This window comes from Arabidopsis thaliana (genome assembly GCF_000001735.4).
Source record: "Arabidopsis thaliana chromosome 1 sequence".
NCBI classification, from domain to species: domain Eukaryota; kingdom Viridiplantae; phylum Streptophyta; class Magnoliopsida; order Brassicales; family Brassicaceae; genus Arabidopsis; species Arabidopsis thaliana.
This window is the reverse complement of record NC_003070.9, coordinates 12,159,652-12,187,529: the sequence shown is the minus strand read 5'-3', so window position 1 is coordinate 12,187,529 and position 27,878 is coordinate 12,159,652. Positions and strand designations below refer to the sequence as shown.

General features: G+C 34.8%; 6 protein-coding genes, 1 non-coding gene and 3 pseudogenes across 14 annotated transcripts; 6 read left to right on the top strand and 4 right to left on the bottom strand.

Moving 5' to 3' along the window:
* Window positions 1-106: 106 nt before the first annotated feature.
* On the top strand, window positions 107-589 carry AT1G33607 (Defensin-like (DEFL) family protein; the record flags this gene model as incomplete). The annotated part of the gene is made up of 2 exons (NM_001036057.2): window positions 107-171; window positions 332-589. The coding sequence occupies 2 exons, from the start codon at window positions 107-109 to the stop codon at window positions 510-512; spliced, it is 246 nt and encodes an 81-aa protein (NP_001031134.1). The 3' UTR covers window positions 513-589.
* Window positions 590-3,001: 2,412 nt separating this feature from the next.
* On the bottom strand, window positions 3,002-7,047 carry AT1G33600 (Leucine-rich repeat (LRR) family protein; the record flags this gene model as incomplete). 2 transcript variants are annotated; one of them, NM_001333055.1, is made up of 2 exons in its annotated part: window positions 3,002-3,322; window positions 5,308-6,754. In NM_001333055.1, the coding sequence occupies one exon, from the start codon at window positions 6,752-6,754 to the stop codon at window positions 5,318-5,320; it is 1,437 nt and encodes a 478-aa protein (NP_001321374.1). In that variant the 3' UTR covers window positions 3,002-3,322; window positions 5,308-5,317. The 2 variants fall into 2 exon arrangements, with proteins under 2 accessions (NP_001321374.1, NP_174624.1); NM_103083.4 differs by lacking the exon at window positions 3,002-3,322 and having other exon boundaries at window positions 4,930-7,047.
* On the top strand, window positions 3,132-3,330 carry AT1G06677. Its single transcript, NR_139129.1, has one exon. It is a non-coding gene; the product is annotated as an other RNA (non-coding RNA).
* An 854-nt stretch (window positions 7,048-7,901) lies between the features above and the next one.
* On the bottom strand, window positions 7,902-9,857 carry AT1G33590 (Leucine-rich repeat (LRR) family protein; the record flags this gene model as incomplete). Of its 3 annotated transcripts, none has more annotated exons than NM_001333054.1 (1): window positions 7,902-9,857. In NM_001333054.1, the coding sequence occupies one exon, from the start codon at window positions 9,851-9,853 to the stop codon at window positions 8,309-8,311; it is 1,545 nt and encodes a 514-aa protein (NP_001323401.1). In that variant the 3' UTR covers window positions 7,902-8,308. The 3 variants fall into 3 exon arrangements, with proteins under 3 accessions (NP_001323401.1, NP_001319135.1, NP_564426.2); NM_001333053.1 differs by having other exon boundaries at window positions 7,938-9,828; NM_103082.3 differs by having other exon boundaries at window positions 8,026-9,847.
* Window positions 9,858-11,470: 1,613 nt separating this feature from the next.
* Window positions 11,471-12,757, top strand: AT1G33580 (annotated as a pseudogene; the record flags this gene model as incomplete). Its single annotated transcript has 1 exon — window positions 11,471-12,757.
* A 273-nt stretch (window positions 12,758-13,030) lies between these two features.
* On the top strand, window positions 13,031-14,528 carry AT1G33570 (annotated as a pseudogene; the record flags this gene model as incomplete). Its single annotated transcript has 1 exon — window positions 13,031-14,528.
* An 882-nt stretch (window positions 14,529-15,410) lies between these two features.
* ADR1 (Disease resistance protein (CC-NBS-LRR class) family) lies at window positions 15,411-18,762 on the bottom strand. The gene is made up of 5 exons (NM_103079.4): window positions 17,799-18,762; window positions 17,395-17,729; window positions 16,952-17,307; window positions 16,674-16,879; window positions 15,411-16,478 (listed from the first exon to the last, which is right to left on the bottom strand). The coding sequence occupies exons 1-5, from the start codon at window positions 18,436-18,438 to the stop codon at window positions 15,652-15,654; spliced, it is 2,364 nt and encodes a 787-aa protein (NP_174620.2). The 5' UTR covers window positions 18,439-18,762; the 3' UTR covers window positions 15,411-15,651.
* A 2,146-nt stretch (window positions 18,763-20,908) lies between these two features.
* Window positions 20,909-21,132, top strand: AT1G33550 (annotated as a pseudogene; the record flags this gene model as incomplete). The annotated part of the gene is made up of 1 exon: window positions 20,909-21,132.
* Window positions 21,133-22,815: 1,683 nt separating this feature from the next.
* Window positions 22,816-25,418, top strand: scpl18 (serine carboxypeptidase-like 18). Of its 2 annotated transcripts, NM_001333051.1 has the most exons (12): window positions 22,816-22,966; window positions 23,046-23,191; window positions 23,262-23,338; window positions 23,440-23,562; window positions 23,652-23,754; window positions 23,840-23,877; window positions 23,968-24,069; window positions 24,158-24,244; window positions 24,336-24,482; window positions 24,565-24,636; window positions 24,721-25,002; window positions 25,101-25,418. In NM_001333051.1, the coding sequence occupies exons 1-12, from the start codon at window positions 22,830-22,832 to the stop codon at window positions 25,179-25,181; spliced, it is 1,395 nt and encodes a 464-aa protein (NP_001319134.1). In that variant the 5' UTR covers window positions 22,816-22,829; the 3' UTR covers window positions 25,182-25,418. The 2 variants fall into 2 exon arrangements, with proteins under 2 accessions (NP_001319134.1, NP_001321942.1); NM_001333052.1 differs by having other exon boundaries at window positions 22,816-23,191.
* A 797-nt stretch (window positions 25,419-26,215) lies between these two features.
* AT1G33530 (F-box family protein) lies at window positions 26,216-27,646 on the bottom strand (the record flags this gene model as incomplete). The annotated part of the gene is made up of 2 exons (NM_103077.1): window positions 26,216-26,298; window positions 26,404-27,646. The coding sequence occupies 2 exons, from the start codon at window positions 27,644-27,646 to the stop codon at window positions 26,216-26,218; spliced, it is 1,326 nt and encodes a 441-aa protein (NP_174618.1).
* Window positions 27,647-27,878: the final 232 nt, after the last annotated feature.

Genomic DNA, 27,878 nt, shown 5'->3' with positions numbered 1-27,878 from the left:
ATTAAGAATTAATTTGGTATATAAATAAGAACAAAATATAACTTTCTTTTTATCTGAAAACAAACTAAGTTTAAATACTTATAAATATCTAAAAAGACTATTAACAATGGCTAGTTTGAAAGTTTTTTCTTTTGCTTTGCTCATTGTTCTCACTTTCTCAGTTATTGGTATGTCTTCTCTCTTATAATTAGGAGTACTTTCTCAAGTGTTTACACTTTAACAAACTTATTTTTGCGTTTCAATACAAATTTGTTACTTTAATGAGAAAATTTCATGAACTCGTATTAGACAAAACTGTTTCAATTATGTGTGATAGTAGCAGATGTTGAAGGATATATAATGTAGAGAGTGGTGGTTCTTTGTGTTGTAATAGCCACCCAAAATTTGGAAAGTGCAACACAAACAATGACGAGCAGAGATGCAACCGTTGGTGTCACAATGGATGCGGCAATGGAAAAGGCGGTTACTACAAATCTATGTCTCACGGGGGACAATGCCACTATTATTGTTAACTCACAATTAAGAAACATTATGCATGCTTTAATGTGTTTGTTTGATTACTAACACATATATCAGTATGAATATCACGTGACGTGATAAATAATAATAACTAATAAGACTACAAAGCCAAAGAGTTATTATACTTCTCAAAATCTCACCCAACTTGATGCCAATTCCAATTTATAAAGGGCTTGCAATTTAACTTTTTTTTTCCTACATTATTAACCCTTGACCAAATAATTGAATCGAAATACAAATTATAATCTGTACAAATGAGTATTATAAATAATAGGATTTCCACTCTCAACTCTCAAGTGTCATATTATGTACCATATTAATAGTGGTGGAAGTAAATGGCAAAAAGAAAACAATTATTACTTGATGAGGTGAATAATAATGTGATTTAAAACATGTGACGTGTAATTATTCCTTCTAAAGTAACGGACAATGAAGGACAATGCAATCAATACAACTAATGTTCATTTAACATTGCAATTGTTTGATTAGCAAATAAGTTAGAGTTATGAAAATTAGAATATGTTTAATTGGAAAGAAAAAATGAGACAAATTTCAAGAGAAAGATTAGAAAAGATGAGAGATGTCTTTTATATGAATTTTAAATTAGTATGTAAGATAGAAAATTTAGGAAAAAGATTAATTCGAAAATAGGCCAAGTGTACTAATATTGTGCGAATTCAAAAAATTTCTAATCCATAAATATGAATTAGATGAATAATTTATGTGATACTAAGTAGATAATATTTTTGGCACAACAAATTAGATAAAAAAATTGCAAGTTAAAAATACTTATCAAGAGAAATTAGAAAATATTAGAGATGTCTTTTATATGAATCTTAAAATATTATGTAAGATAGATAAATATGAAAAAAATATATCTAAAAATAGATACCAAATGTACTTATATTGTGAGAATTCAAAAGTTTACTAATCCATAGTTGTGAATTAGATAAATAAGTTATTTGATAGTAAGGAGATACTATTTTGAGCAAAACAAATTAGAAGAGAAAAATCAAGTTAAGAGTAAATATGAAATGTATCAATATGATAAGAGAAATATGATTTTTTGGAATTAAATATGAGAAATTCCTAAAAATAGCTCTAAAACAAGTTTGATGGACAATAATAGCATCCACTCTATAAACTTCCAAAAATAGCATTACTTGACTAACTATGAAGTTTTTTTCTAAAAGTATTATCACTAATTTATTTTTTCAATAATACCACTAATATAAAATATATTCAACCAAAAATAAATTAGAAATAAATTTAAAATATTATATTTGGGGTTCTCTATTTCCAATTTAGGGTATATATTTCAACCATTTAAATTTTTTTTTGATTCATTTTAATATTAGTTTAGGTATTTTATTTGGGTTCCCTATTTCCACTTTAGAGTATATATTTTCACCATTTAAAAGAGATTTTTCATTTTTATATTAGTTTGTGGTATTATAATTGGGATCTCTATTTTTAATTTTGGGTAGATATTTCCACTATTTAATTTTTTTTTTATTCAATTTAATATTAGATTAGTGTTTGCTCTCATTTTTATTTTTTATGTTATATTTTAATTAATTTTTATTGAAGTTTATAGTGTTATTTGTGAAATTTTAGAAATGTTGTGCTAATTTTAGAAGAAAAACTTATTTTGGTACTATTTTTTGTCAATTGCCCATTAAATATTAGATATAAGAAATAAATTAAAAGAAACAATTTTACAAAAGAAAGAGGACAAGTGTCACCAAAAGAGAGTGCCAAATATCGCAATGTTCAGAAGAGTTAGGTAAAACCTTCTTTTATTATATAAGATAAGATGTTGAGATTTATAAATGGCTAAGTGTAACGATCCAGACTTGGCCTAAGCGTTCATGTATTCGGTTTGGTATTTTCTTTCCAATATTTTAAGGTATTTCAATATTTTTGGGTATTTTAAGATATTTTCTAGTATTTTCAAATATTTTGATATTTGTAAATATATTTTCCAAGTATATTTTGGTATTTTGTATATGTTTGGTTATTCGATCTAAAAATAACTAATATTTTGGATATATAATTGGATATTTTTGAGTATCCAAAATATTTTGGTTTGGTTCGGGTTTGATTATAATCTTTTTCGGTTCTAGAATTTTGGACCTATTTGAATATTTTACAATTGGTCTGAGTTCAGTTTGGTTCTTTTTTCTTCGGTTCCAGTTCAATTCTTTCGGTTCACTTATTATGTCCAGACTTAATCCAGACGATGGACTGACTTGACTAATTATATCCGATAAAATCAGACGGGATTTTTGGATCGAGGGACCGGTTCAAGAAATTCTGGTCACGCGGGATCAGAAAATCCAGGTAAGTAAATTTAATTCTTATACTCATTAATTTGACTAACTGTTATGTGTATTTTGTAAAGTTTGGGTATTTAAAAAAAAGTAGAAAATTTGGATAATTTCTGTTAATTTTGTAAAAGTTAAATACATAAACGGAAATACGAGTATCTTTTCCGAAGTCCTCGCCGTTCACTTTAGTAGTAACATTTCGCGTATATGGAAAACAATGTCGGAGGGTTGAAATACTACTTTCACTAATACAATAATACGTATTGATTATCGTTGTTACATGTAGTGGAGCTTCTTGATGTCTTAAGTTAATGGTGTGTTTTTGTTGATTGAGAGAAGCATTCGTGGTAGCTATTAATAGAAGGAAAGTCATCGACTCTAGCGCTGACGATTTTGACCAAGTCATATGCATGTGGTGGCATTACGTGGTGGTATAATCCGTGATCGTTGTTGAGTTTAGCATCTCTGGATCCCTTGAAAGAGACAGTGTCTTTCATCAGATTATTATATAAATGGTTTAACATATCTTCTTTTTCTAGAATTTTGTTGTTACATTGTATTAAAACTCATAAGTCATATAGTTTTTTTCCACTGTCTTATTAGTATTTCTTTCTATCAAATTTAAATAAAATTTTATTTTTATTATGGAATTTAGTTAGGAAAAATAACCATTTTGATTTTTCTCTAACATCTATATATACATTTTTGCAGCCATTTTGTGAAATAAATCCTGGAGTTCGAACTTATTTACAATACCTGCCATTGCCTTTTAATTATTGGTTTTCTTTTGGCAATAAATTGATTAACAAACAAAAAATATTCCAAATATATTATAATCCCATATATCACGCAAATTTCTCCAAAATTTAAACTAGATTTCGGAAACTATTTAAAACAAAAAATATTTGACAAACCAAAATACAATTGCAATCCCTTAAAATGAGCAAAACGCACCTAAATACATTTCCTATCAGTTCACTAAATCTTATTTCTCCAATATTTGAACTAGATTTCGACAACCATTTAAAAAAAAAATTTGTTTGACAAACTAAAATATAATTGCAATCCCGTAAAATATTTATTTAAATTAGCGGTGTATCGCAGATTTTTTTAACGGGACGGGTTTGGTGGAACGAGTTTGGAAGGATATTACTTAATAACAATTGTAAACTATAAAATGTAAATATTTTATAGATAAATATAATTTGCAGACTCTTATATATACTAATTTTAAAAACAAATTGTCTCCGCGGTGTACCGCGGGTTATAATCTAGTTATGTACGTTATTTTCGTCTTACTTTTTTCAACACGTTATTTTAATCTGTCCAACAAAATGTTCGTTATTGACCTTAAATTAGAAGTGAAAGATTTGACTGTTTAGATTTAGAACGATCTAAGTGCAATGATCTAGACAGTGAAAATAAGTTGGCCTCAAGATGGTCAGGTAAACATTATGCTTTATTTTCTTAGCATAATCTAACATTAGTAGCTTTATCTATTTGCCTATTGTAAGAACTAAGAAAGTGAAAATTTAGATTGTTCTCGAAAATCGATTTGTTCAGTTTTCAGTTTATGGTAGTGACATTTAAGATGCATGCTACCTCTCTTATGAATGCCGTAGCGTTCATCGAGATCCATTTGTTTTTATAGCTTTGAATAATAAGGCAAATCTCAGTGTGTCTACAGTTTTAATATTTCATATTATTACACAAATAACTCTAGTTTTCTTGTCTACAAAGTCACCAGTTTCATGATTCTAATGGAACATTTATTCCCAAGATCTTCATTACTTCTTGGATGTAGGGTAGGTACCGAGAGTGAATGTATCAAACTATTGGTTTATATGTGATATTATTTTGTCTGTCTAGATTTTAGATATTTAGCTCACCAATGATTAGACTGCCCACAAAGTAATCAAATTAATGTTGGAAATTGAGAATAACCGATCAATAATTTGTTAAAACATCAACATGATTTATATTTACATGGCTATGTACTGTATTATCAAATTTCTTAAATATTATAAGGTTTTTTTTAAACAAAAAAATCACAAATTATGGTAAGTGGTCATAATATTATTTTTTCTAAACATGTTTTACTTTTTCTTTTAACTGACAAAAGTTCATTATTCTGTAACTTCTGTTAATGTTCTGTTAGTTAGTGTTCTGTTCTGTTATCTTTTAGGGCTGTACAAACAAAAAATGTTAATTTGGAGATCTAGAGTGTTAGTTTAATTAATTTGGAGGTTTATAATGCTAGTGAAAATATCTTGAGGTTTAAAGTGCTGCTCAGTGTTAGGTTTAAAATGTGATTTTCCCCTTAAATATTTTGTTATTTTCTATTCCAGTAAAAAAAATAAAAATCATGTCCATGTATGGCGTAGCCGAGTAGGCTAATTTTGTTATTACAAATCTTATTCAGAGCTATGTGTTACAGTACTCAACTACAAAATTGTACCTTTTTGCCGCTAAATTTTACAAGGAGAAAGCGGAGAGCCGCAGAGACAGTCATTACCGACAAACGCGCTGGCCGGGAATTTAGTCACTGGAAGCTTTCCACAAAGATGGTTATGACTCAAGTTCAATTTTTGCAGTTTAGCCACGGTCATTGGTACCTTCCCAAATATCAAATTCCTTGATAGATCGAGGCTTTCTAGTCTCTCACTTAAATTCAGCTTCCCCATGTCGAATCGAAGTTTGTTCCCTGACGCTTGAAACTCATATAGGTTATGCGCTAGGTTGAAGAACCATGTTAGACTCCCTGAGATCTCGTTTTCTGACAGATCGATGTAAAAGTAAATATTGGGTCTCACTGGCTTCCAATTGTCTAAGCTCATATTGATCCCGCATTTTACCAGCTTCAACGAGTACATGGACGGCGACGAGGTCACCCATTTCGGTATCGTTTTGAGGTGAAATTGGTTGTATGAAAGATCTAGAGTGGCAAGGCCATCAACGTTCTTCATGGCAGGGAGTGGACCAGTTAGAAAATTGTGGGAGAGATTGAGATGGAAAAGTTTAGGCATATTGGCTAAACTCTTCGGAACAACCCCAGAGAACCTATTTCTAGAAAGATCCAATGAGTCTAGTACCTTGAAGTTTGATAAAAAGGTCGGGATTGTCCCAGAGAGATTATTCTGGCTTAGATCGAGGTAATTGAGAATTGGTTTGAGTGATGCAATGGACGGAGGAAGATTTCCAGAGAATTTGTTGCGGGAGAGGGTTAGAGATTGGAGCTTCTGCATGGATTTGAAAATATCCGGTATGGTTTCAGAGAGACGATTGTTGCCAAAGTTGAGTGACAACAAGATCTTGAGATTAGCAAGACCTAAAGGTATAGTTCCGGTTAAGAGATTATCTCCAAGATTGAGCAGATATAACCGGGTTAAATTGGAAATGGAACTCGGGATCGGACCAGTAAACAGGTTTCCGTCGAGACTTAGTTCTCCTAACTCGCTTAGCGCACCAATGTTAGCTGGAAGAGGACCGGAGAGACGGCTATTCGTGAAGTAGACTTGTTTTACATTTGGTAATTGGAAAAGGAATTGAGGAAAAGAACCAGTGATGTTTCGAAGATTGGTGAAGTAAATACCAACAAGGTGTTGGAGTTTGGCCAATGACGGCGAGATAGTGCCAGAAAGAAAGCTTCCAGTAACATCAGATTGTCCGTTGATAGTGAGTCCGGTGACGCGGTTGGTGAGACAACCGACACCCTTCCATGAACAGCAGTCAGTACCTTTCTTCCAAGAGCTGAGAATACCCGTAGGATCTTGAGTTATACCCGATTTAAAAGCTAAAAGACCCGCCTCGTCATCAGGATGACACGTGGCAGCTTCAATGGGACTTAAACACCGGAGAAAGATAACGAATGCAAAGATGAAGAGAGGGAAGCAACAAGAGTTCATGGTTGAGTTGTGTTGATTGAAAGACACAATTGGTCGCTATTAATAGAAGGAAAACGTTGAATCAAGAGCTGCCGATTTTGACCAATTCATGTTCATGTGGTGGCAATAAGTTGTGGTAATATCCGTAATCGTTGTCGAATTTATTATCTCTCAACCCCTCGAAAGAGACAGTTTCTTTCATCAGATTTTTATAATATTTTGATGATTATAGATAAAGGATTTATGTATCTTATTTTTCTAGAACTTTGTTGTCAAATTACAATTGTTTTCTATCATGTTTAAATAATATTTTGGGCTATTATGAAACTTAGTTTGGAAAGAAATTTCATTTATGTTTTCTCAAAATGTACGTTATTTTTGAAAAAAAAAAAATATTTATTAACATGTTATTTTTGTCTAACAATATGTACATTATTGACCACAAAATAAAAGTCAAATATATCTAAGTACAATGATCCAGATTGTGGACTAAGTTGGCCTCGAGATGGGCCGATAGATTCATGCCTTAATTTTCTTAGCGTAATCCAACATTAACATAAGTAGCTTTATCTATTTGTTTATCGTAAGAAATTATAGTGGAATCTTAGCTTGTTTTGGAAGAACCAATTACTCAATTTTCGTTTATGGTGGTGAAGTTTTAAGATGCTGCATGCATTAGTCTTGTTTTGGAAGAACCAATTACTCAAACTATCTTTTTTTGTATAGTTTTTGAATAATTTTTCTAGGTTGGTTTACTATGTCTTTGTCTCATTGAATATGGATGCATTAGTCTAATCGAACTTTAGTGTTTTAGACAAAAAAAAAAACAATACTAAGTTGAAACCTACTTCAGAGATGGTCTAATTCCTCAATGCAGACGCTATATGTCCTGTGGATGACCTTGTGTTATGTGTATGTAAAGAGAAAAAAGAGGTTTGATACTAGTATATATCGATTACTTGGTTTGTTGTTTGGTATGTGTTATTTGTGATCAAATAAATTTTGTAGTGATGAAGTTATATGCATCTATCTAGTAAGGACTCCTCTTGTTTTCATCACTAGGTTTTTGTTAACCAATTATAGAACACTGAAGAATAATAAATTACGCATAGTTCTAAATAAGATATCACTATAACTTTCTTTCTTTTTTTGTATAGAGCGAGTTAAATTCCAGTAAACATAGATTATTTACTGCATCATTTGTTGCGACTATTCTGAATTGAGAACAGATTAGCCAAGAGTTGCATACTACATAATCAGTTTAATATATAAGCAAAAGTTACATAAATTGGAGCATGTTGTATCAGAATACTACTCTGTTTTTCCTTCTATTTTTTAAAATCATTTTTCTATCATGTTAAAGTAATATTTTAGCTGCTATATAAAAAATGCATAATAGTTGAGAACTTAAATACTACTTTGAGTACTTTCACTAATACATATTGTTAGAATGAAGCTTCTTCATAACATAAAACTACTTTATTTGTTGTAATCTTTTTAATACAAATTTTATTTGGAGCTAAACTTTATTGGTCACGGTAAATATCCAACTACCAGTTGTAGCTTTCTTGCCGCTTAAGCTTTACAAGGAGAAAGAGGAGAGCCGCAAAGACAGTCATTACCCACAAACGCACTGGCCGGGAACTTTGTTACTGGAAGCTTTCCACAAAGATGGTTGTGACTCACGTTCAATGTCTTTAGTCCAGCCACCATTGCCGGCACCTTCCCAAATACCAAGTTCCTTGATATATCTAAAGTTGTCAGCGTCTTTGCAAACGTTAGCTTCCCCATATCGAATCGTAGTTTGTTACCCGCTGCCTTGAACTCCACTAGATACTCTGTTTGGTTCAAGAACCTTGCTGGACTCCCTGTGATCTCGTTTTCCGACAGATCGATGAAATCATAGTAGAATGTTTGCGCTGGCTTCCAATCGTCTAAGCTCATCTTGATCCCGCATTTTGCTAGCTTCAACGAGAAGATGATCGGCGACGAAGTCACCCATTTCGGGATCGTATTCAAGTGAAACTGGTTGTAAGAAAGATCCAAAGATTCAATGCCTTTAACGTTCAAGACAGGGAATGGATCGGTTAGAAGATTATGGGAGAGATCAAGATTGAATATCTTGGTCAGATTGGCGAAACTCTTCGGTATGACACCCGAGAACCGATTCTTGGAGAGATCCAATGTGTCGAGCGCCTTGAAGTTTGATAAAAAGTTTGGAATCGTCCCGGAGAGTTTGTTATGGCCTAACTCGAGGAACCTAAGAATCGGTGCGAGTGATGCAATGGACGGAGGAAGATTCCCGGAGAATCCGTTGCGGGAGAGAGTTAAAGATCGGAGCTCTGGCATGGATTTGAAAATATCTGGAATGGTTCCAGTGAGACGGTTACCTCCAAGGTTGAGATACGACATGAGCTTGAGATTAGCGACCCCTAACGGTATAGTTCCGGTTAGGAGATTATTGCCGAGTTTGAGTTGAGTTAACAGAGTCAAATTAGATATCGAGCTCGGGATCGGACCGGTGAACCGGTTTCCCTCGAGGCTGAACGCTTCAAGCTGGCTTAGCGCACCGATGTTAGCCGGAAGAGTACCAGAGAGACGGTTATTCTCAATGTATACGTACTTAAGATTTGGTAATTGGAAAAGGAATTGAGGAAAAGAACCAGTGATGTTCTTGAGATCGGTGAAGTAAATCCCATCAAGGTGCTTGAGTTTAGCCAACGACGGCGAGAGAGTGCCGGAGAGGAAGCTTCCAGCAACATCGGCTTGTCCAGCGACAGAGAGTGCAGAGACACGGTCAGTGGTGAGACAAGTGACACCGTTCCAAGAACAACAAGCGGTACCTTTCTTCCAAGAACTGAGAATACCCGAAGGATCTCGGGTTATACCCGCTTTGAAAGCTAGAAGACCCGCTTCATCATCAGGATGACACGTGGCAGCTCCGGTGGGATTTAGACATTGGAGGAAGATGACGAAGGTAAAGATGAAGAGAGTAAAGGAAGAGTTCATGGTGGTGAATTGTGTTGTGTTGATTGAGAGAAGAGAGCTATTAGTAGTGGGGAAAAGATTACTTGAGAGCTGCGAAGTCAAAGTTGACGTTTTTGACCAATCCATTTGCATCTGCATGTGACCATAATTATTAGTGGTATCCGTAATCGTGGTCGAATTTATCATTTTTCCCCGACACACTTGAAAAAGACAGTTTCATTAGATTTTTATTATAGTTTGTCTTTTCTTGACTATTATATATGCATAGGTCTTCTCTTGACAATTAACACGTCTTAATGTTTTGCTAAAAACAAAATTCTACTTTTTTCAGACTTCTTATAATATATTTTCGTTTTTTTTGGTTATATTTTGAAACTCCAGTAAGTCATAGTATTTTTATTTTTCACAACATTTCCGACAAAAGAAACTGTCATAGACTCAAGAGCCAAACGATTCTAACAGCAAGAACAGAGTAATTGATGTTCCAATACATGACTGGGCTGGACTTCCGCCAACTGTTTTTGGCGATGCAATAACACTTCCAGGAAACAATCAGTTTATACAAGACCTCCTTATTAATATTAAAATTACTAGAAGAATATTGAGCATTTATAATATTATATTGTAGCAGTTAATCGTGTTCTGCTATAATTTACTAACCAGCTAAAACGTTATAACGTTTGGTTTTCAAAACGTTATACTATCTTACCCCGGGAAATAAAATGACTCGGGTCAATATTTTTAGATTAGGGGTTATTATTCGATAGCACTAATTTACAAAAACCGCTACCTAATATAGTAGCGCGGAATGAAATTTTTTTGCTCGTTGGAGAATAAAATATTTGGTGACTTTTAACCCCGAAATTTTTTTCTAAGGCCAAAAAACATTGTTCGTGTTCTCACTGTTTTTCATCTCACTGTTCTTCATCTCTTTCAATTCTCTTTTTCAATTCTCTCTGTTTGTGTTCGTGTTCTTCAGCTGTCTGTCTCTCTCCCGTCTCTGTTCGTGTTCTTGCTCAACGCCTCAATCTCTTTTGGTACTCTTCAGCTTCTCAGTCACAGATCTGGTTCTAAATCGAGAAGGTTATGTTTCTTTTGTAATCGATTTAGGGTTTGCATTGTGAAATTGTCTGGTTTGAGTTTCGATTTGGGGTTTTAATCACATTTAGGGTTTGATTTTCAGGTTTCTCAGATTTAGGGGTTTCGATTTGGGGCTTTCGCTATCCGCGTTTCTCAAAGATTTCAGTGGCTTCTCTTTGACAAGTATGTTATTTAGATCGATTTCTGTGGTTCTTAGATCGATTTTGAGTTTCATATAGCTTTGAACTTGACTATTCTCATGTGTCGAATTGAGTTTCATATAGCTTTGATAGTGAGCATTCATTTGTATCGAATTGAGTTTCAAATAGCTTTGATAGCTTGTATTCACTTGTATTGATTAGAACTTGACTATTTTCAGTGACTATTGACTTGTATCGATTAGAAGTTGACTATTTCTGTGACTTTTCACTTGTATCCAATGGAACTTGACTATTTATGTGATTCACTTGTATCGAATTGAGTTAATTTCTGTGGTTCTTAGTATACGTGTAGCTTTGAGTTTATGTGGTTCTTGTATTCAATATAGCTTTGATAGTATTGAATTTTTGTTTTTGAAATTTCTCTTTGTGTCTTTGTTCTTGTATCTCTGTTAACTAATATATATATATATATATATATATATATATATATATAAATATTATCATATATATGGGGTTGGAGCTTGTTGGTGTTTCAAAAATGGATAAGAGTTGGGTATGGCTGCCAAGGAATAGCATTGAGTACGAGAAAGGAGCAACAAAATTTGTTTACGCATCATCGAGACGTTTGGGAGATCCTTCTGAAATGTTTTGTCCATGTACGGATTGCCGGAATCTGTGTCATCAACCAATTGATACTGTTTTGGAACATCTGGTTATTAAAGGAATGAATCATAAATACAAGAGAAATGGATGTTGGAGTAAGCATGGGGAGATACGGGCTGATAAGTTAGAAGCTGAGTCTAGTAGTGAATTTGGAGCTTATGAGTTGATAAGAACAGCTTATTTTGATGGAGAAGACCATTCTGATTCTCAGAATCAGAATGAAAATGATAGTAAGGAGCCATCAACTAAAGAAGAATCTGACTTTAGAGAGAAGTTGAAGGATGCTGAAACTCCATTATATTATGGGTGTCCCAAGTACACAAAGGTGTCTGCAATTATGAGGCTTTACCGCATTAAAGTAAAGAGTGGGATGTCTGAGAATTACTTTGATCAACTTTTGAGTTTAGTGCACGACATCTTACCAGGAGAGAATGTGCTTCTAACTTCAACAAATGAGATCAAAAAATTCTTGAAGATGTTTGGTTTTGGGTATGATATCATTCACGCTTGTCCGAATGATTGCATCTTATACAGAAAGGAGTATGAGCTGAGGGATACTTGTCCTAGATGCAGTGCTTTCAGATGGGAAAGGGATAAACACACTGGTGAAGAGAAGAAGGGGATTCCAGCTAAGGTACTTCGATATTTTCCCATCAAAGATAGATTCAAGCGAATGTTTAGATCCAAGAAAATGGCTGAGGACTTAAGGTGGCATTTTAGCAATGCTAGTGATGATGGTACAATGCGACATCCAGTAGACTCTTTAGCTTGGGCTCAAGTGAATTATAAATGGCCTCAGTTTGCTGCTGAACCAAGAAACCTTAGACTAGGACTTTCAACTGATGGGATGAATCCGTTCTCTATTCAGAACACTAAGTATAGTACATGGCCAGTTTTACTAGTTAACTACAACATGGCTCCAACCATGTGTATGAAGGCAGAAAATATCATGTTAACTCTTTTGATACCTGGACCTACAACACCCAACAATAACATAGATGTCTATCTAGCCCCATTGATAGATGACTTAAAGGATTTGTGGAGTGATGGTATTCAAGTTTATGACTCATTCTTAAAGGAAAGTTTCACTCTTAGGCACAGATTCCACACACCACCAGCCGCAAAGGAATGATTCGTCTAGCCCATGAGATGGTATAGTATATGTCCACTCTGTAATCAATTAAGCTTGTGTAAATTGGTTACCATCAACTAATCACTATCTGTTTTGTAGAAAAAAAGAGTTCCAACCCTAAATTGGTGACAAGAAGTAAGGTTTGGATAACAGGTCATACACACTCAGATGGGAGACCTGTCAACCCTGAATTTGCAGAGACGATTGTAAGACAATCATTAACTTGCTTTCTTTTTTTGTTTTGCTAGTACTTATTGTCATTACATTCTGTTTCAGGAAAAAATCAAATCTATGGATAGTGAAATGGACTCATCATCATTCACCTATCTTAAAGAAGATGTTGTGAGTCAAGTATTAGGTAAAGACAAGCCTGGAAGACTTAGAGGTATGAGCAGAGGAGTCACTGCAACTAAGTTAGCATTCATGTTAGCTAGAGATTCACATGTGGAGAAGCTTGAAGCTACACAAGCTGATTTGCTGACAAAGCTTGAGGACTTGCAAAATGTAGTTAGTGGCTTAGCTACCAAAAAGGTAAATTATCTAACTGAATACACGTGCTATTAAGCAAAATTGAATGTTATATGTTACTAATTCCATTGTTTTTGTCAGGAACATGTTGAAGAGGTTTCTAAGTAATGTTAGTGCAGGAGTTCGATGTCAGTTACTTGATTGGTGCTCAGATGATGATGTTGTTGTAGGTGAAGGTGAATTCTGTTCTGCTGAACAAATGTACAAGATTGGACGGATTCCATTTGGACGTAATGCTGCGGCTGTTGTTGTGAAGTCAGTGTCAAACGCCACAACTTCTTTGTGGAGGCCTACATCATCAATTTTCACACTTGGTGAAACTTTAGGGAACAAGATTGCCTGACCTTTCGATAAGATCATTCTAGACAGTGACGTATCATCACCTTCTGAGAATCAGACTGCAGGATCTTCGGTAATGTCTTTTTTGCATCACTTGTCAATTATCTAGCTGAACCTAAACATTGACTCTAGTAACTTTTTATTTATGCATCATGCCTTAGGCTAAAGATTCATCAGCCGTTAAAATCATCATAATTGATTGGAATATGGCTTGTTCTGTGGTTGGTGAGGGTCGGTTGTGTTCAACAGACCGACTAGAACTTGTGAACAATATGCCTCTTGGTCCTTCTGCGGGAATTGTTAAGGTTGAGAAATTGTTTAACAAAGACGCATATTTGTGGAGAGCAAGTCCAGAAAAGTTTGTGATGGGAGATGTACTAAATGAGAACATTGCATGGTCACTTCATAGTATACAATATGTGAATTCATCTCCTCCACAGTATGAAACAGCATCAGCAGAAAAAAGACCATTACCACCATCAGCAGATAAAAGACCAGCATCAGTAAATTTCTGCACTTTAACTTACAGCCTATAAAATCACTTAAGTATTATTTCTGCTTGAATGCTTGGTATTATTTCTGCCTGAATGCTTGGTATTGTTTTTTAATCTTGTAGAGCTTAAGCCACAGTACTACTAGCACTAGCAAATCTGCCAAGAAGAAATGCATCATGTTAGATTACAAGAACGGAAGAGAAAGAGTTGCAGAAGGAAGAGTATGTGCCTCTAACCCTTCAGACACAGTCCACCATATGCCCCTAGGTCCAAATGCGAGCAAGGTATGTGTAGAAGTTTCAAAGATTGGAGATGCTGCTGTGTGGAGACCAAACTCTGAAATTCAAACCATTGCCGATGCAGTAGGTAGTATTGTGGCTTGGCCTAGTGATAAAATCATGTTTGTGTAAACATTATGTGGGTTTTTTTATTAAGTACTTTGACATTGAAATGTAATTTGGGATCTTGAATTTTATATAATATGAATTTCTTTCTGAATTTTGAATTTATGATATCTAAATAATATGAATTTTTTTCTGAATTTGGGATTAAAAAATAATTTATGAACTGAAATTAATTGAATAAATATTGCATAATTAAAAATGCCATAATAGAAATATTGCAATTAACTAAATACTATTGTCTAATTATATGTAGCAAATTAAATATGCTATGTATAATAGTTATTAATATCAGAAACTAATCGCTATTAAACAATTAAAGATTGCAGCAGATAAAGCGATGTAATTAATGAAATAATGATAGCAGAACAAAAAAGCGCTACAATATGTATCTGACCTATTATGACGGACGATGATAGAACGCTTCTAATAACGCTATAGTATAATTAAATAGCGGTTTTCGGACACTACAAATGCTCCATATTCTTGTAGTGAAATTTTGATAAATTTGGAGAAAACCTTAGAAGTAGAATAGTTTCTCTCAGTTCTATTTATTACACATTAGGCTTATTTATAAAACAATTCTTGACTTACATAGAAATATATGTAAAAACGATTTTGAAGAAGAAGGACAAAAAACAAACATGATATCCAATGAGAAGAAAAAACAATCAATATGTGAAAAGCCTAATGTGTAATCAATACTAGAGATTTGTAATCATTTGTTAGGAAAGCACAAAATAAACATGGAAAAGAAATTAATGTTGAGAGAAAAACAAATATGAATGGGATCAAAAGTAGAAAACTAGGGCATGACATGGGGTCAACTTAGAAAGTTTATACCAAAACATTAATAATTATTAGGTAATTTACCTTATAATTAAAAAAATTATAATGTTATGGGGTTAAATGATCCCCTCCTCCTTAATTGGCTCCGCTCCTAGATATCGCCATTAAAAACCAGTGCATTAACTTCATAAACAGAAAACAACTCTTCTTAAAGTTAAGATGGATAGCTAAAAATGATCTTATATATAGAGAGAAACATTCCAAACTTCAAATAACTCGCTCTAATTACTGCTGATCAATGATTAATACAAGGGGTTATCAAGAGTTTGAAGGAACAAGAAGCCTAATCGTCAAGCCAATCCACGGTGAAGCATTTTTTGGCGACTTCAATGCAAAGTTCAGGAACCACCTTCTTGACCATTTCCCACATAGACGAAGTCTCCTCATCGCAAATGACATGGCGTAGAGACACAAGTGCAGCTACAGAACTTGGTAAACCCAATAAACTGCATTCTCTCATGTCAATTTTCTCAAGACTCCCTAGCTTTCCAAACTTTTCAGGAAGAGAAACCAGGCTGACACACTGTGAAATGTCAACGTACTTTAGACATGGCAGCTCACAAACTTCGACCGGGAGGGATATCAGCTCGGGGCAGGCATATAACCTTAGACGTTCAAGGGACTGTACGTTACTCAAATTCTTGGGCAATTCAAGAATCCGTGGACAGTTGGTTATGCTGAGAGAGTTGAGAGAGGTTATTCCAAATATGGATTTTAGTTCCAAAAGATCATCACAGTGATCAATAGTGAGATCAGACAAGCTTGGGAATATTTTCGAGATGTCGAATGACGTCTGAACAAAGCTGTTCTTGACCTTACAAAAGATTAGATGTATCTTGTGCAGGTTTTTCAGTGGAATGGTGCAGCTGGTGAGTTCAGGGACATGTACCCTCTTGAGCCAGAGACTCCTCAGTTTGGCCAAATTGGCAAAGATGGAGAAGCCATGTAGACGCGCAGGAGACATGCCATTGTTGATAATCACGAGCACCCTGAGTCTACTCATCTTACCAATAAATGGTGGCAAGACGTAGTTGTCCGAAGAGAAGTTCAGTATTAAAACTTCTGCCTTAGGGAGGTCCATGTCAAACCAATTCATTTCATCCATTTCCCCTAAAGACACAAAAAAATCTATCAAACCTGATACGTGATAAGAGTTTTAGGTGTTTTGGTTTTATTTTAGTGGCTTTCTTATTTATCACGTTAAGAAAGTCTAGGATTACGAGTTCAAAGACTAAATCTTTGGCTCGTATCAACTTGAAGACTCTAGTCACTAACCAAATTCATTTAAAGTTAAAGAAGTCTTGCCTGTATGAAGGGAAACTATCTTGGCATCAAATGGCTCATCTTTATTCTTTTCCCATTCTCTTGGAAGCACTGGCTCTGTTTTTGGCATTAATAACCGCTCTCTCCTATTTACGTCCACACGATTGGACATATGAAGGGCTAGGTCTCTCAAAACATCGTGTTGCGTCACAAATACATCATAGTAGCCAATGTGCACATCGCCAAACCTGCAAATTTATGATATGATTAATCCCACTGAAGTGTTGGTACAAGAGACAAAGTCATAAAAGAGCGAATACCTCGGATTGTTCACTATAGTAAGGAGATTCTTGTCAGCTAAACGAAGAACAAAGGAAAACGCAGTTTCCTCGTCAATATCATGCCTCTCAACCCACACGCTCGTGAGAAGATCAAGAGGGATCTTCTTGTCTTCAGGGAAAGCACCCATATCCAAGAAACAGTCTCGGATTTTCGGGTCGAGGTTTTCTAGACTTTCTTCCATATGAGCAAACACTCTGCTCTCATGAGTTTCATCAGCAGCTTCTCCTCTTAATAACCTCTTCACTACGCCTTCCCAATATCTTTCAGGTTTGTTTTTTAACGAAGCACCAAGAACTTTCAAAGATAAAGGTAAACCTTTACACTCATCAACAACCTACCAAACAGAGTAACAATTTTAGTATTTGGAAGCAAAGTGTGTTTTTAGTTACAGATTCAAATATTTATAAAAAGGCATTAGTACCTGCTTCACCAAATATTTGTTGAATGGAGAAGGCGGGGACTTTTGTTCGAAAGCACAGAGACACAAAAGAGACATTGCTTCATCTTTCTTTAATAATTCCACATTGTAGGTGGTTCTAGGATCTGCAAGCTTGGACCGTGACACTACTAAAGTAGTGCTTCCACGAATTTTAGACATCAGCCTGTCCAAGGACTCCCTTGTCCAAACATCATCAAGAATCACTAGCTTCCGTTGATGAACTCCATCATAAAGAAATTCTCGTATACAAGACTCCAAATTCTCAAAATTCGGAGACCGTGACACAGTCAAAAACAAAACCTTATTCTTAAAGAGTCCTGCACAAAAATCTTGATTAGAACTCATGACCATCAACACAAAACAAAATTCAATAAAACTTCACAAACCTCGAACATCATCGTCCTTTGAAAGCTCTATTGCAAGAGTGGTTTTCCCTGAACCGCTCATTCCAGAGATCCCAAACAAATGTGTATCCGTAAACTTAAACATCATCTCCTTCACCTTTTTCTTCCCCAATTCCAATACCGTCTGAATCTCCGGATCGCTTACCGTCTCAATCTCCATCATAGTCTCCGGAAACGACAAAGAATCATTCCGCTCAGTCAACAGTCTATCCATATTCCTCTCAATCCTGTCACCATTGACCCGTAGATGACATACCTCAGCAAGAACAAAGAGCAAAATCTGGCTGTTGAGGAAACGAGATATTTGTTTCTCGAGATCCTTCATCTTATTCGCGTGGTACACATGTTTAAGGTTCCACCTATTGCATCTTAAAACCTTTTCACATAGCTTTCTTGCTTTCTCCAAGATCTCATAGAATACTCCCAGTTGAGTTTGGTGATGGTTACTCAGCTCCGCGCCACTGTATTGGATCTCCCTGATCGTTGGTTGAACGTCTCTGATCATCGTGATCAGTCGTTCGGCGATTCCTTTGCAACTGTAGACTGTGTTAGCTACTAGAGCGAGCAGCTTTAAGAGTTGCGTCGTGATGTCGCCGGCGAAAAGATCTATGAACGAAGCCATCGAGACCGATCTTGGAGTGTAAGACAGAAAAAAGAAAGTGAGATGGTTGAGTGGTAATAAGGGTTGATACGTTTTTAGATTAGAAAATAGCGAAGAAGACGAAGTTTCTTAGCAACTTCCAATAACATACGTTTTGTCGTTTAGTGTTTTAAAGTTTTGTTTCTGCGGTAACACATGTAATAGCTTTGTAATAGATTTCAGAGAATGTATGGATCTTATGGTTACGTATCAGTTTTTCACTTATTATCAAACAGATCGATTTAGTAGTTTTTTTTCGAATTCGATTATCTAGACAAACTCTAAATTACGATATTCCCTAATACGGCCATACGGGTTCAATCACTTTGGGAGTGTAATTGTTTAAAGTTAGCTAAATCCTATTTGGATTAATACCTCTAATCTTGTTTTTTTTGGTCGCTATCTCTATCTAATTTAACTAATTGGGAAAGAAAAACGATCCCATATGCAACCTTGTTTATAATTTTTTTTTCTTGTGATTATTTGGTGTTGATATGTGTATAAACTATATAGGGATTAGGGACTCGAACTTTTTCAATGTTTATTTTGTAGCTTTTTTTTTTTTTTTCCTTTTGACGTCGATTTGTAGATCTAATCATCAAAGATCACTTTACTCTTTTTACGCGTTTTGATTAATATTTTATATATTTCTTCAAATTACTTAATGGTATATATACACTAGTGTTGGTCCAGCTCCAATGGGGTTACAAGAACCGTATTCGCAGATGGGAAGCCGCATGTGTACTATACGGTGGCTGGAGAAGGCATGATGGTTCAACAGCCATTGCCTCAGCCTCAACCGCAGTACCAGGGAATAGTCAACCGGTTAGTACCATGTGTTGTGGAAAAAAAAAGGTGTTACCGTGTTAGGTAAGAATTGAGAAAACATTGGATGTTAAAAGACTTGCTTCCACACTAACTAATCCACATGACACATACTTGTCATATCATTGAGGGTGTGAGTCGTGTGACTAGTTGACTTTAATAGAAGAAAACAAAAAGAAAGGGAAAAAATTACATGTATTAGTCCAACAAAAGAAATTGGAAGAAAATTGTTTCTTCGAAAAATATCAAAAAGTAACTAAATCACATGAATTCTTCCATCTTCAAAGCAAATAAAAATTATTTTTCTTCCTGATGTGATTATTCTATTTTTCCATTTATTCTATATGTTTAACCAGTCACAGCCTTTTAATTAAATTTTACTTAGCGACAATCATTATATTGTCATTATCATTTTGATCATCTCAAGTCTTTGTCCTTATTATTTGTTGCCAAATTAATATGTCTCAATCCAGAAACATGGGTCCATGTAAAAGCTATCATGTCTTTGTCATTAGGATTCAAATTGATATCCATCTTCCCCTTAATTGTTCCCAAATTTGTCTTATCAATTTTATTTCTTGTCTTTACCTCATCAATGGATATGATGTCAGCCAGATTGGTTCTAATTCGGATTTTTTCCTCCAAGTTCCGCATTTAACTGAGTTGGTTAGAAATAAGCACACTTTCCCAGTGTTTGCATAAATAGTGTTTATAAAGACATACCAAAAACCTAATTAAAAAGAAAACAATTCCACTCGGATAGACTAAACCAATTAAAAACCATAAAAAAAACTAACTAATAAAAAAAAAACCAAAAGCACTCGGTTCTTATATTCAGATTATTCTAGTAACTCGTTAATCCATCAAAGTTTATGAAAACGCTATTAAACACATACAATAGCGTTTATCTTGAGTTAAAATGTCTATTTTTTCTTGTAGTACGCGACTTAACGATTTCGTGAAGTCAACATAAGTTAGCGATTAAATTGATAAGTCAATAAAAGTTGGGTATATATTTCATCGAAGAAAGTTGAGGTTTGTATTCAACGAAATTTGAAGGTTGACGCATTAAATGCTTAGTTTTAATTTGGTCTAACCTTAAATGGTTAACCTAATTTGTAACACCCGACCTGTCATATAGATTAAGATGACATGTTTTTCATTTGATTTTACCAAAACGTTTTCTTTAAACGTCAAACACGAACAAAATATTACACATAACTTCCTCACTCTTACTAATCTGAAGAAAAAATGAATAAGGGGGTGAGTAAAGAATACTCGGTGAGAGGAATACGCTCTGCCCACTGAAACATAGAACATTTTCTAAAGGTATACAACCATCATCATAACATATAAACTTAGATACAAGCAACCAACCTAACATGCTTTAACTTCTAACAACACATTCATAATAACCATCTTATCCATAATAGCAAATACATACATATCGTTAGGTCCAGTCATCTTTGTGACGACTAGAACCTCATGAGTGGAGGCTGGCCCTCGTGGCTCAGACACTCCATGCATTCTGGCTCGTCAGCCTTTCTTGACCAGCATTTAATCCGTCGGCGCATCATTGTCCACATTACTAGGGAGACCACGGCCCATAGCTCGGACATGAGCTCCTGTTCTTGACGAGATACACTTTTCAGCTCACTCTACACTATATACGGAAAGAGTGAAACGGCCGTCGACATGGAGAAGTGCCACAGCCCGCAGCTCAATTGACTCGCTTTCTTGATAAGCAAGTTAGAAATAGAATCTCATCCATTCAAAACCAAGGGGATAGAAGATGTGATGGTTGCATGACATGCTGGTTTGGATTTAGACAATGAGGTCTACTATATTTTGATCTTATTTTTTAATCTTCTGTATCTAAAAAAACTGTAAACGCAAACGTTGCAGTCAATGTAAACAAGTTTTTTTCGAATAAATTTTAAATTTTATTTTATTCAAAAAAAATAAAAAAAATTAAAAATCAATAAAAGTTGGCTATATATTTTATCGAAGGCAAAGTTGAGACATGTTTTCAACGAAATGTGAAAGTTGAGGCACTGAATGCTCTAACGGTTATAATTTGCTTTTTTTTCTTGGAGTTGTAATAATAAATTTGGTTTAACCTTAATGGTTAACCTAACTTTATGGCACTAAATGCTCTAAGCTAAGGCACGAGTTTGATTGGTTCACCTTTGTGTTCAAATTTTTGCATGGCCATAAACTTTCTACTATTTTATAAAGGGATTAATTTGAGAGAAGAAAAGTATTAAAATTTTAGTTGAGGGTTAAAATAGATTGGCCAATACTTGTGGCTTTTTTTTCATTAAAATTCCTTTTATAGATACACTAAAAACAATCTTTACCAAAAGGACTATAAATAAGTACACTAATTGTCTAATTCTTTTCTTTTTTAACTACACTGATCCATATCACTTCGATCTAGAATATTAAGAAAAAATGAATCATATGATAGCTCCTTTGTTACTTGTTATTTTTTTTGTTTTGGATTAAGTGAAGCTTGCAAAGATAACCGTCTTATATTTAGAAACGAGCTTGTTAATGGTCGTACTCTTAGAGTCACTTGCGTTTCCAGCGAAAACCGTCGAGTTGTCAAAGATGTGAAACATCACGAGGTTTTACGTATTAGTTTTGCTGTGGGTGCATCCGTAAAAAGGTTCCATTGGAACTGGGACTTTGAGCAATGGTCTAGGTCTAAAATGATTACTCATTCTCGTTTCAGGACATACACTGCAATTTTTATGCCTAAATGTGATAAGTTACGCGTCTATAGTGCCAGACCCGATGGAATATACGTAAAGATCAATACTTTTTCACCACCGGAACGTGCCTTTAGGTGGGGTGGGGTTTAATATGGAGCTGAGATATTTTAGATTTTAATTTCGTTATAGAAGCTATATATGTTATCTTTGGGGTTTGCGGTAAGAATATATATTAAAAAAATGTAACTAGATAAAAGAATTCACTGAATATCTATGAATCATGTATGAATTTTTTAAAAACACGATGTCATTAACTAGCCCACACTATGCGTGAGCATAAAATGGATTTAAAGTTTTTTCGTTAGTAGTATATTTAATTTAATATCGTTTGTTATGCTATGTTTTTAGTATTATTGCTTAAATAAAAATAAACTAGGATGGGTACGTCCGGGGTTATGATAACATAGTAAATTATTCCAAATATAAAGCTCGACTAAATGGCCAAGATGCCTCGAATCCAGGACTCTCCCACTTTGGAGTTAGCCAAGGCAACTTGGTTGAAATTATAAATACTAGAAAAATACATTAGTATCTTGTGGAATTCTGACAATAGGAATGGTTTATTATATGCTAGTGTAATTAAGTCCTTGTGGTTGTGGATACCTAAAGAATCAATACACAATGAGAAAGTACTAAAGAAATGCTACACAGAGACATTCAGAATCTTAAACCTGATTTTTTTTTCCTTTGGTCAACTTGGAAATGATTTTTTTTTCCTTAAAGTCTCTATAATAATTGTCTGAAATGAAATCCAGTCGTTAATTTAAAAAAATGTCTAAAGCATGGAAACTTAAGTTGCTTCTTCTACTTCAACTGCTACTTTTGAGTCAACATGATGTTGATTCAGCTTCTGTGATTAGCTATCTTCCTGGTTTCGAAGGTCTTCTTCCATTCCACCTTGAAACTGGGTTTGTTTCCTCTGCTTTTCGATTTTCGTAACTATTAGTAACAACAATCTTTTGAATGTATCTTCTTCATTATGGAAAGCTACATTGGTGTTGGTGAGGGAGAGAAAGTGCAGCTTTTCTACTACTTTATCAAATCAGAGAACAATCCTGAAGAAGACCCTCTTATTATCTGGTTAACTGGAGGACCAGCTTGCACTGCTCTCTCCGCACTTGCTTTCGAGATCGGTGATTTTCAAGAAAAGATTTGAGGAACTTTTTAATTTAGTGTCTAAATGGATTCTTGTTTTTTTTGCAGGGCCGTTGACTTTTAAGACTGAGGGTTACAATGGAGGTTTGCCTTCTCTTGTCTCCACTTCATATTCTTGGACAAAGGTGGACTCTTTTAAACGTTGACCATCACAAAACAGAGTTAGGCTTTTGTTGTTTTTTCTTTAGGGTTTATCGATTTTTTCAAGATTTGATGATTTTGTCAGGTAGCTAGCATAATATTCTTGGATCAGCCTGTTGGGACTGGCTACTCCTACTCAACAACTCCTCTTTCTTATAAGCCTAGTGACACAGGAGAAGCAAAACAGACCTATGAGTTTCTCCAAAAGGTCTTGCTTTTTTGAAAGCATTTTTCAGAGTTTTCGTTGAGAATCTAAGTATATGTATGTAGCATATAATCTTTTTGAATTACTTGCAGTGGCTAGTGGAGAATCCACAGTTTGTCTCAAACCCTATCTATGTCGGCGGAGATTCTTACGCCGGTATAGTTGTTCCAGCTATTGTACAACAGATCTCAATAGGTTTGTTATTTGTCAAAATCCATTTTCTCTGGATTTGGTTTTACTTAGCCACTTTATTATAGTCCTAAACATTACCTTTATGCAGGAAATGAACATGGCTATAAACCTCAAATAAATCTTAAGGTTCATCAATATCTTCACTCATTTGTTCATCATGAGACTTTATATATAAAATGGATATATCTTGTTTGAAACAATCATTTCTATCAACAGGGTTATATTCTTGGGAACCCTTCAACAGATCTTGATAGTGATCATAACTCCAAGATTCCGTATGCTCATCGAATGGGACTTATCTCTGATGAACTCTACGAGGTATGTATAGAGGTCTTATTGAGCCTCTTATATATCCTCGAAAATGTATATTTTTTAATGAAGTCAATTTTTATACTCTTGTTTGTAGTCGCTTAAGAGAACCTGCCAAGGAAATTATGTAAAAGTGGATCCTACTAATACAAAATGCTTGAAATTGATGGAGGACTACGGAAAGGTAAAACAAAGTTTACTTTCACATTGTGAATAGTTATAAGGAGACTAACAAAAGACTAATTTTGAGAATTTTTGGTTAATGATGATGAAAGTGTGTTTCAAGGATAAATGAAGGACTCATTTTGATAGCATTGTGTGATTTGGCATCACCAAATCCTTATTCAGGAGAACACGGTGGAAGAAGCTATCTTCAGACACTTGTTCAATCAGATCTTTCTCTTCCCACTCCTGATTGCTATGTAAGTAAAAAAAAGAATAAACATTAATCTTGCTTTGCCTATAAATGGAAATCATGTATTCAATGATAGATATGAAATGCAGATGTACCGGTATTTGCTAGCTTCACATTGGGCTAATGATGAAGATGTACGCAGAGAACTTCATGTGGTGAAAGTATGTCATACTATTACATAACATGCCATCATTTGTTACGTGCCAATGAAGTAAACTAAGAATAAAAGAAAGTGAATATTGCAGGGAAGTATAGGGAAATGGATGAGATGCAATTGGGATTTGCCTTATGAGAAAGACATAAAGAGCAGTGTGCCGTACCATCGAAACAATAGCATCATAGGGGATTATCGGTCATTGGTTTATAGCAGTGATCACGACATGATGGTGCCTTATATTGGAACTGAAGCTTGGATCAAATCTCTAAACTACTCAATAACTGACGATTGGAGACCTTGGTTTGTTAACAATCAAGTTATTGGATATACAAGGACTTACGCCAATAATATGACATTTGCCACTATCAAAGCAAGTTTCTTTTTCTTTTAGGGTTCTTGCTAAACATATTTGGTGTTTTTCGTCGTTACATTTTTTGAAAAATGTTTTTCCTTGATTTAATTTTGTAGGGAGGAGGGCACACCGCAGAGTATAAACCAGAGGAAAGCTTCATGATGTTCCAAAGGTGGATAAGTGGCCGACCTCTCTAGCATCTAACCGGAGAGGTGTTAATTAGTACCAACAAAAATCATTGAAAAGCAATGCCTAAAATACATTCATTATCACTAGGTTGGAATGTATCTTTCAAATTACCAGTTCAATAATCATGTATTTTATAATTCATTTACAAATAATGTAACTCAATTCGCAAGCTTGATATCTTTGATCCCACCACCGGTTATCGCTAGATACTACGGCGGTTTAGCAACTCTGTAACTCATTCTTCGTCTTATGGTAGTTGAAGATTTTGTTTTAACTAGTTTATTTCCTTTCTTATATAAGTCCTCAACGCGTACGTACACTAAATTACATATGTAATTTCCTCAAAATTTTATGTGTGTGATTCTAAGAAATTAAATGGGATTAACAATATTAAGGTATATATATATACTAATTTATGTGTGTGATATATAAAACACTTCTAAAAGAATTTCTTAACAAAAAAAAAAGTTGTATAAAGAAATTTAGGTGTGCCTATATACATAAAGAACACCAAAATAAAATAAAAAGTTCATTACCTTGAGAGAAAAGTAACTGTAAATGAACAAGAATATAGAAATAATAGTACATGCAATTCATAGTACAACGACATTGAAAGATGGAGATACTCTGCCGTTCAGATTCACCGTACGTTGTTAAGTTTCACAGAATCTTCGAGAACATGTCGTCGGTAAAGTATCGATTCTAATGGCGTATATTGACGGCAGAACCCTAGAATCTCTCAGCGCCCCTTAGTGGAGCAAAAACTCACCGGATTTGCTAAGATAGGTGGACATTCAAGAAGTTCATGTTGAAATTAACGGTTTTTTAATGGTGTAAAGACTTATGCATAATTTTGCATAGAATTTAAAATCAAGGTGTTAAATATAATCCGTGTTTAATTAGGGTTCTTACACGTGAGTATAGTTCCGGTATAATTAAATTCAACATAGTTCATTTGTGGGATATGAAAAAGCTGATGATACAGAAATAAATCAAGAAAACATTTGTTTGAAACCACAAGTTAAAACAAAGGACCACTAATCTAGAGAGGCATCATTGGTGTAGAAACAGATATATGCAGCTCGATCGGCGCGTCCATGGCTCCCGTATCTCCATTTCTCGAAACTATGAAGAAGACAAATACTTTAATGAAGCGAAATCTTCAAAGAATGTTGTTTATTTCTTTGAAAAGCAATCTATATGAGAAAGAGAAAGAAGTTAATTACTAACATAGCGCAGAGGTACTATTCTGTCTTTGTCTAGAACCGATACATGTTGAAGACGACAACTGGTAAGGAGAAACCAAGGTCTGTGAAAACCAAGCAGAATTCAAGCTTAATGGAGGAAAGACATGACCTAGGAGATTAAATCTAGTTCTCTCCCACTTCTCACTAAGCTCGTCCTGCACAAGAACCCACACGTAGGAATGCAAACCTTGTCTAACATTAGATACACAGAGACGGTCCTCGAGACTCCACATGTAAATGTAACCTGAGGACACATCAACATCATCCATGTCATTGGGTTGTGACAAAGTGCGGAACTTTTCCGTGTGAAGATCCATGACTAGTATCTCCGAAAAGTCACTTGCCAATAGCCAAAAGAGTGAGCCGTTTACAAAGACTGGGTTTCTTTCAGGGGTTGGAATGCAAGAAAGTGGCATTGGACCAGCAGTTTTGTATCTCTGCCTCCACTTATTAGTGTCGAGATCGAACACCACAGTTCCTACTCTGTCGAAGCCATACAAAACCATCACTTTGTAAGTTCCTGTCACAACATCTATCCCAAATCCAACTGAAAGTTTGGTACCTCGAGGAGGAGTAAGTGTCCGGGTCACACCTGTCATAGGGTTGAGTAGGTAAATGTAGACCGAATCCAACTCGTAGACGCATACCAAACCATTACAAGAACCAGGAACTCGAAGAAGATCATCGGAATCACTATTGATTGCGTTCATTCCACTGCGTCTTGAGAAAAACTTGATACAAATGCTTTTCGATGTGGACCGCTCAACTGTGATTTTTATCTCTTTGAGTCCATACTTTTTTTCAAGCAGACGGAGATGTTTCTCTGCTAGATGGTCAGATTCAATCAAAGATTTCCATCCTTTTGATATTGATTTCAATCTTACCAAATATTTCACCGGAAGGCGTTGAAGAATCTCTTCTACTAGAACATCCGGTAACTCCACAGCAAGCGTTGTTTCGCTACAGCTAGGGCTTTTTCCGCTCCTTTCTTGTTTCTTACGTAAAAAATCATCATGTGTAGTACTGGCTGTTGGATGAACAACAACAGCAAGCGTGGCTTTGCTACATCTAGGGCTTTTTCCGTTTGTTTCTTGTTTCTTACGAAAACTCAAAAGTCTGCTAAAATTTGTTAAACATCGGCCTAAAACCTGTTTCTTTGTATTTTGGAGCTTCGACTGCCACTTCTTTCTCTTCAAGTCCACCAGTTTCTCAATTGAAAAAGTCATTGTTTTGATGAAGTTTGCAATAACAACTAGAGCAGAATATTACAAAGACACGAAAAAATATATGGTTATAAATATTTGACAGAATATAAAAGAAATTTGTCTTCATTTAAAGGAAAGTTCTTTCCTCATTTGATTTTTTTTTTCTTATTTCGGAGATTCGTCCGATCGTTATTAAGGCCATTGCATATTCTATGTGCAGTTTTCATGATTTGGTTTTACATTTGATTTTAGA